The sequence below is a fragment of the Calliphora vicina genome, chromosome 5 (assembly GCF_958450345.1).
Source record: "Calliphora vicina chromosome 5, idCalVici1.1, whole genome shotgun sequence".
Classification (NCBI taxonomy): domain Eukaryota; kingdom Metazoa; phylum Arthropoda; class Insecta; order Diptera; family Calliphoridae; genus Calliphora; species Calliphora vicina.
Window position 1 is genome coordinate 92,841,560 of NC_088784.1, and position 9,478 is coordinate 92,851,037.

At 29.8% G+C, this 9,478-nt stretch overlaps 1 protein-coding gene across 1 annotated transcript in view; it reads right to left on the minus strand.

Moving 5' to 3' along the window:
- LOC135961038 (putative inorganic phosphate cotransporter) overlaps nt 1–9,045 on the minus strand; it is a 31,406-nt gene extending 22,361 nt beyond the window's left edge. Inside the window, exon 1 of the mRNA XM_065512503.1 lies at nt 8,038–9,045. Within this exon, the coding sequence (XP_065368575.1) occupies nt 8,038–8,065 (28 nt within the window). The 5' untranslated portion in view covers nt 8,066–9,045. The remainder of the gene's footprint in view (nt 1–8,037) is intronic.
- Between the last annotated feature and the right edge of the window lie 433 nt (nt 9,046–9,478).

The following is a 9,478-nucleotide window of genomic DNA, read 5'->3' on the forward strand; positions in this document are numbered from 1 at the left end:
CGCGTTCGAAAGATACGCCATCTTTTGTAAATCCCGCTTTTTTAAGTCATACACCAATATAAAATTTGTTCGCAGTTTTATAACATTTTTTCTATTCAACAGATTTGGCTGGTTTTCAATACCGAATTACCTAGGACAATGAGGAACATTCTGTATTAATCTCATTAACATCGGTTTTGTAGTTTGGATGTAAGTGTGATTTACACACACAGATTTATGTATTTAGCCAAATTGGCTTAAAATTTAACAAGAAATATGATTTTGTTCACTTTAATGAATATTTCTAAATGTTGTACACAAAATGAAAAATATTCACCTCGATTGGTGGCGTAGGGCACCACTAAAATCCCTCATAAGCATTTAATTCCCAAATTGAGTAAAGGGTGTTAAAGCAAATACCAATATTACTTTGTTTTCAAGTGCATAAGAATACTTTCTAAACTTATTTTATTTGAAATCATTCTTACGATTGTATTTTATAACATTTCTTTTCCTTATAAATATAAATTCACAACAATTGTTTTAATATCAAAACAATTGTTGCGCTATTGCCTTAAATAGTTATGATAAATTATTTTGTTTGCAGCCAACAATATTTGTTTAAATGTTTGCACATTTGAGAGACACAAATTAAATTGACTATTTTCAAACTAATATTTGTTTGTTTTTATTTTATACCGACTATTTTTTTTATGGCCAAATATAAATTTTATTTCCGCTTTATATATACAATATATGTATAAACTATAAAAGTTGAGGGAAAACTTTAGAAAAGATTAAATAGTTTGCATAATGATATGTGAAATAATAGTTGATAAATCGTAGACAAATTAGAAACTTTATGTTACAGATGGTGTTGGTAACAGGTTGGAAATAAAATAATATTTAGTTTTAACAAATAATATTTCCTTTTTATCTAAAAAATAATTTTCAATTTTATTTATGAGAAAGCATTTTCATTGCTAGCACAAGTTGTTTTGTGGAAATTTTCATTTGTTATAAATGTCTCCAAATCATATGACAATATTTAGTCTGCTAATATTTGGATATATACTAATATATGTATACGACTTATACAATATTTATAAACAAATATAATTTTTGCTTATATGTATTTTAAATTCAAATGAAATATTTGAATGAAATTTTATATAAAAAATAAATGTTGCCAAAAAACGTGTTAGAAATCATTTAGTATGTAGATTTATTCAAAGTTTTATTTCTATATTTTGAAAATTGTAATTAAAAAATGTAATTAGAAAAACCCAGAGAAATAAGAACTTCCACAGAAGTAAAAATAATAGTACTCGGAAGTTGTGAAAAAAATGACATCATTGGCAATGAATTTATCATCAAATGCGCTTACATATGCCAAATATTTGAATTATGTAAATTAATTTGTTTATTGGAAAAGTATTGAGTTATAATTTGTTAACTAATCGTTCCAATTTTGTACACAGAGAATAATCAAATCTGTAGCGTGCTAGAAAATGCATTCCAGTCGGGAACTGTATGTATGGCAAACAAGAAGATCGGTACATAATTTTCTCATATAGGGCCCACTCGGTAAAAAATACTGAAATTCTATTAAACAAACTCATAAATATCATTATAAAAATAAAATTCAGAACAAATGAGATTTATACAATGTAAGAAACAATTTTCATATGAATTTTTATTTACATTATGGTTTCTAATAGAGAAAAATGTCCCCGAAAAATTTTAGTCGGGAAATTTCGTGAATTTCTTTATAAGTTTCTAATATTTATAAATTTTGTCAGTTAAAAAATTCATGGAATCCTTTTTTTAAAAATATGACAAAAAATGCTTCTTATTGTGTTTTTGCAAAGATACAAATTTTTCAAATTGAAATTAAATTTTTATTTATGAATAGCTTTTAATGAAATTTTACTGTTATATAGATTTTTCTTTTGAAAATGGAAAAATGTAAACAAATCAGGAATCCCATAATTCCCAAAAAAAACCCAAAAATGAGATTTTTTTAGTTTTTGGCTTAATATCCATATCAGAGTCGGGCTTATCGGAACCCTTTACGAAATAATTAAGAACATATTGAGTCATCTAAAATGGGTTACTATATTTATACCCTACACCACCATAGTGAGGAGGGTGTAATGCGTTTGTGCAGATATTTGTAACGCCCAAAAATATTAGTCTAACACCCACCTTAAAGTATACCGATCGACTTAGAATCACTTTCTGAGTCGATTAAGCGATGTCCGTCCGTCCGTCCGTCTGGCTGTCCATGTAAACTTTGTGCGCAGAGTACAGGTCACAATTATTTCGATCAAATTTGGTACATATTACTTTTTCGGCGCAAGAACGAAGCCTATTGAAACTGGCTGAAATCGGTCCATTATTTCACCTAGCCCCCATACAAATGTCCTTCCGAAATTGGACTTTTCGGTCATAAATGTTTAATTTATCTATGTATCTCCACAAATTCCGCTCCGAATAAGTTTTATATATACAAAATTCATGTCACCAAATTTTGTTACGATCGGTCCATAATTAGTCATAGCTCCCATATAGACCCGCTTCCGAAAATCGCTTAAAAATGTTGGTATACGCACAAAATTCAACATAGTTAACTTTAATATAGACATAAATCACACGACCTAATTTCATGGTGATCGGTCCACAATTGGTCATAGCTCCCATATAAGGCCCACTTCCGAAAATCACTCAAAAATATAAACTATTGAAATTTTAAAAGAAAAATGTTTTTCTCTTTTACTTTGTGTAGGGTATTATATGGGCGGGCTTGACCGACCATACTTTCTTACTTGTTTTATATTGTCTATCCTAGTCGAGAATTTTGGCATTATTTGGTTAGACCTGGTCCAATCGGTATCAAAAGTATTCCAATTTCATTAAAATTTAAATATTTTATGTAAAGATGGCTTCTCAAAAAGTATAATCTCTTTATAAATCATCTTAGAAATTTTTTAGATAACTTAAAAAAAAGTATTTTTCCAAAAAACTGGCGAAAAATCGATTTTTTTAATTTTTTAAATTAAAATGCATGTAACTTTGAACTCGGTGAGTATTTTTAAACAATTATTTTTTATTTGACACATGCATTTAGAGAAAATCTGGAAATATTAGGACCCGTTGTTATTAAAAAAAACTGGAGTAGGTTAGATAAAAATATTGAAAATTTTATTTTCAAATGCGAATATCTCATAAGCTATTAGAGATTTTAAAATCGGAACAACCGGAGAAATAGGAACGTTTTAAAAATTTAACATACCCGAGGTATGCTACTTTGGGTACCCCTGTCCACGACCCTGGTGGACCGATGAGGTCCATATTCAAAACATAAACTCGGCAACACTTACTCTTTGCGCATTCCGGACAAACCGTTTAGAAGTTACAGATTTATTTCTCTCTTTACCTTTTTAAGCCACTGTGTGTCGCCTACGATAAAATTCATTTACTGTAAAATGTTTTTAATAATTTTGATATTCTGAGAACTCTACAATATCAGTCGGTCCATAAAATTTAAATTTCAGAATTAAAAAAAAAAAATAGAAAATATCGCTTACGATAATTTGCCACTAAGGGTTCGATATAATGATTTAAAATCGACTTCGCTTTTGTCTACTAAGGTAAGATTACTTGGCTTAAGTAAAAGTATAATATAAAATGATTTTCAAAGCCACTTTTAAGGAACAGTAATATGTAAATTGACTTTGTTTAATACAAATATATCTATTAATATTGAAATTACTACTGATTGGTCTAACAAGTAAAATGATAATACACCCAGTATTATATACTTTATAGTGAGTAAAATGACTTATCCCTAAACTGGAATGAATATATAAAATTTTAACATACTACACTTCAGATTATAATGGAACACTCAGTGACATCTGATTCTCCAATAGATCACTTCTGGTGGATCAAATGACTACACAGAAAAAACAGATTCGTGATAGCAATCGAATGATTCGGTTGCACACATAGAATTTTTCTGTTCTATTAACAGAAACTCAGTTGACAAAGAAGAATTTCGGTTAAAGTAACCAAACTTTTGTTACACCTTTTAAAATTGTGTAGCCACAACTGTAAAATTCGGTCACTAAGATAGAATCATTCGATTGGCTACAAATTTGATTACTATCACGAATCTGTTTTCTCTGTGTATTTTCTAAAGTTTAGTAAAAAAATAAGTTTAAAGTGACTACACTCTAGATTACTTAGAGACACTTAAGTGACAATTGTCTTCACGCTAGATTATCTGGGATGTATAAAGAAATTAACTTCTCTCTGCACTACAGGGAGCACATACGTGTCAAATAATATGAAATATAAAAATTTTAGTGTAAAAGGGAAAGTAGAATTATGGAATGAAAATACAAAATTTAAACAGGCCTGCAAAAAAAAGTTTGAACACAGAGAATTGGAGGCATTACTCCATGAAGATTTTTGTAATACTCAACCAGAGCTTTCAAAATCATTGGGAGCTACTCAAACTGCAATTTCAAAACAAATGCGAGCAGTAGGATTCATTAAAAAGCTGAAAAATTGGGTACCATCCGAATTGAAGCCGAGAGACATTGAAACACGATTTTCCATGTCCATAATGATGCTTGAACGCTATAAAAGAAAATCAATTTTGTACCGAATGAATACTTGCGATGAAAAATATATCCACTACGATAACCCGAAGTATAAGAGATCGCCAACCAGTCGAATCGACACCAAAGCCAAATATCCATGGCACTAAGGTAATGCTCTGTATTTGGTGGGAGCAAAAGGGTGAAATACTCAAATCTGACCAGACCATCACAGGAAGCCTATACCGATCGTAACTGATTCGGTTGAAGCCAGCCTTGGCCGAAAAATGCCCAGAATATGCCGCTGGACATAAAACCGTAATATTCCATCATGACAACTCTCCTACATGTTATAATATCTGTTAAAAATAGACTTGCCACCTTTTGAAATTTCCAAAATGGGACAACTTTGTCCGAATAGCTCATTACATAGTTTGGCTGAAAATGGTCGGGATTGGATTAGTGGGCGTGGCACCTCCCATACATAGTAAATAGTTCATTTCGAATATCTGGAGTACTATAATTGTAATGTATTTAAACATTGTATGAATCAAATTGTCTGGATCAGAACAGTGGGTGTGGAACCTTCCATACAAAGTACATAGTAAATTTTGAATATCTGGATAACTAAAATTGAGAGATTTTTCAAACATTGTCTGAAAATTTATTTTTTATAATTTTAACTAATTTGTTTCACCTCATTTAAAAAATAGTTTATAAATTTTTTTTGACATTATTTTATTTTACTACGAAACGCACGGGTTAAGCTAGTAATTAATAAAGTTTAATTATTTCAGTTCTTAATTTAAAAATTATTTTTTAATCGCTTTTATCAGCTTTTTTTATTATTGTTTGAAGTTATAAATTCAACAAACTCTCAGTCCATTTCAATGGCCCAACAACTCAGCTTTAACTAAAGGCTAGAGCGAGTATCGTGCCATTTATTTATCATGAATGTTCAAAAATGTTTACTGATGAGTAGGGGGCGGATTTTCATGCATTTATTATTGGAAAATATGCGCCTAAAATATGCTTCAAAAAAATCAAAATATGACCTAAAAATTTAAAAAATATGCACTTATATTTTTATGCAGAAACATAAAATAATTAAGTATGGATTTCGAAATGTCCAAAAAATGCATAACACTGTTTCCAACAGTTAGAAATCTTTAAATTATACCAGGAATTAAACAATTAAAGTTCCAAAACTATTTTTAAAATAATTTTTCTACTGAAAAAACGATGGATATATTAATTGTAATATCTTGGTATTAATACTTGCTTAAAGCCATAATCTTTAGAGCTTCTATATTGTAACTTTCCTTTTAAAATCATCAATATTTTGATTGTGCTGTAAAGTAGCATCCAACCTTAATTTTTATCTCGTAATAACCCAGCAATTAAGCAATTAGTAAATATATCCCTTATAGACGGAAAATGTTAATAATATCTGATCACTTGGCTGATTCCAATTTATATATTTTGGGTCATTTGGCGAGCTATTTGTAATGCAGAGAGAAGTCAATTGGTTACTGTATACATCTCATGTAATCTAGCATAAAAACGATTGCCACTTAAGTGTCTCTATGTAATCTATAGTATAGGGACTTTAACCTTTGCTTTACCAAAGGTTTTTTTATGTACATGGTTTACCAATACCCACCCGGGTGGTCCTGCACTTCTATACATATATGCGACGAACAAAATTTTTAAAAATTAAAAAAACCTTATAAAAAGTTTAAAATGTTTCTATTATATTCTATAGAACTCTAAAATTTGTTCAGTGAATATAAATTTCATTTAAATCGAAACAAAAACCCGGGTGGGTATTGGTAAAGCGAAGGTTAATTGTGTAGCGCATTTGTCTCTAAGTTATCCAAAATCACTTGTTTACGACAGTCTCGTAGAACTGCTTGGAAATGACTGTCAGGAGCGGTAACTGTGTATGTGAAGTTACAAAATCTTTCGATAACGAAATCTATAATAAATCGAATTTGCAATGAATGTTTTTCGATACATTTAATGAATTTTTGATACTTAAAAAAAACTAAACTTTTTTGAAGAATAATGTTTTGAAATGATAATTTTCAATTACTGATAGAGAAATGAAGAACTTAATGCCAGTTTCTCGATGTCGAAAGAAGTTAGTCGATAACATTTACTGCTATTTCTATAACAAATTCGACAAAAAATTTTTGGTCGAAACAATGTATTGCCCATTAACGACAAAAAATTATATTTTTATTAAAAATTGGCATAATATGCCTATAAATATACATTTTGAAGTAAAATATAACAAAATATGCATTATCAATAAAATATGCAAAAATATGCACTAACAAATCGATGCCATTTTGCAGCAAAATGTGCGATTCGGATATATAATTAGTCTACATTGTATTTGGACGTTCGAGAAAATACATGCATTTGCATATAAATCCGCCCCCTACTGATGAGTTTTTTCGGAACCCACAGAAGTTAATGCACTAAATATATTGTTAAATAGTTATATTCAATTTTTAGAAAATAAAGCATCCTTGTATATAGGTATTTCCAATTTTTGATTTTTTTTTATATTTTTTGTGGTAATTAATGAAAAACTTATGCTTTTTTTTCAAAACGGGACAAATGGCGTCCCGTTCAAAGTATCGCCGTGGCACGGTACATTCGACTCTAAAACTGGTCTGTTCCGACGAAAACTGGACGGTTGGCAAGTCTAGTTAAAAACTATTTAGAAAAAAATGGTTGGCAAGTTTTGCCTCACTCGACTTATAGTCCAGACTCTGTCCCGTCCGACTAATATTTGCCTCGATCGATGCAGAACGATTTCTCTGGGATATGCTTCACATTGGAACAGAGTATCTGATATTGGCTTGATTCGTTGCCAAAGTACAGTAGAAAATAGGTTACTTACAGATACTTAGGTGACTAATGTCTTCATTCTAGATTACTTTGGAATGTTTAAAGTAAGCAATTGACTCTTCTCTGCACTACAAAGAGCACATTAATATCAAATGATCCAAAATATAAAATAATGAGATATGATTGAAAAATTAAGGGAGACATTTACTAAATGGAAAACTTCTGATTAGACAGAAAGAAAATGACCAAACACTATTTAACAATTAACATAACTATACTAAAATGTAGGGTATCAAAGCAAATGTTAATATTATTTAAAATAAAAAGACATGTGTACTTGTTGTGTGTATGAACAAGTATTTAACAACCACATGTTGATATGAATTTTTTAATATTTATATTTTGTTTTCTTTTTTCGTTTTTTTAATAAAACGCACTACTACTCCAAACGATAACAAAGACCGAGAAATGTTAAACAAGAAAAACACAAAAAACACGTGTTTTGAAACAAAAAAAAAACTAAAAACTCCAATTGGAAAATCTTACATTACTAATAATATATAACAACTAGATATTATATACAACTTACCCTCATCATATCTGCGATTTTTCACCATAGTGGACTTTGGTTGAGCCAGTTTAGTTAATTAATTTCTAGTACTTTAAAGTACTTTTATGAAGTATTTATGATTTCAATACTTTTTGGAATTTTCCTTTTTTAAAAAAAAGGTGTTAAACTCCCACAGCACTTTGTCAACGTTTCTTATGAGTTTGTATAGATTTGTAATATATTTGAAATTTATTTCGTTTTTTTTATAAATTTAAACATTCACTTTATACAATATTTTTGTGTATACTTTTTTATATTTTTTTTTTGTAATTTATTTATAAAATTAAGTGAATTGTTGTTGTATTTTTTCTTTAACAAATATAAAATTTTGTTAAAAAAATTCACGCACGTCAAGCTATATCAACAGTTGGACTTATTTTGTTTAATCTTTTTTTTATACTGCAAGAAATTTTGTTTCTTTTTTATATTTATTTATATTTTTATATTCCAGAGCGACAAAATGTTTTTGGATTTTGTTTTAATGATTTTGTATTATTTTTTTTTGTAGAGAGGTAGTAAGATGCAACCAACTATCTCTGGGTAGGCTTATCTACTAAATAACAACAATCCTAACTAACAATCGACTACACTTATAAATTGTAACTAAAGTATACAATATTTATTTTTTGTTTTTCTTTTTTATTATAAAAATACACTTTGTTTTCACACACATCAACACGACGAACGCACTGTATGAAATTTTCATCTACAAAATACTTTATTTTTCCTTCAACTTTTCGTCAGATACGACAATGACAACAACAACAAATTATATTGTAAATAATATAAGAAAAAAAAAAGCAACAAAAGAACAACAATAACAAGAGACAGACACAAAATGAAGACGACGATGACTGAGTTGCTCTATGCGTTACAACAGTTCTCGTTGCAGAAACGTTCTTAGACCGACTGATTTGTACTGAAGGCGGCTACAATGCTTTTATAAACGTTGATCTGTGATCCGTTTACGTCGCACCACTGACGGGTTTCCCACCGGTTTTCTTGCTGTTTACTACTCGCACTCGATAGCTGGATGGCTGTCACACGCTCTACACTCACACAAATTCTCCTTATGCTGTTGTTATTGTTGTTTTTACTGCCACTGCTTAAAAGAGTTGGTTGGCGAGCGAGCGAGTCAGTGAGTGAACAAGTGACTTTTTTCTTCTTTATACTTCTGGTGCTGTCTTTGGTGCGTTTTTTATTCAACAATTTGTTGGTATTTTCACACACGAAATTATCGCGTGAATTGGTATCAGTAAATTTACGTTTACTCTAAAGCATTAGTGGGCAATCATAACTCGAAAGCGGGCCATTGAAGTTAGTATTTTAGAAATAAGTGAAACGAAAACAATTTCAAAGAGAACTGGTTCGTAAATTTCAATATTAAACGAGAAACGAGTACGAAAGTAAAACAGGCAAG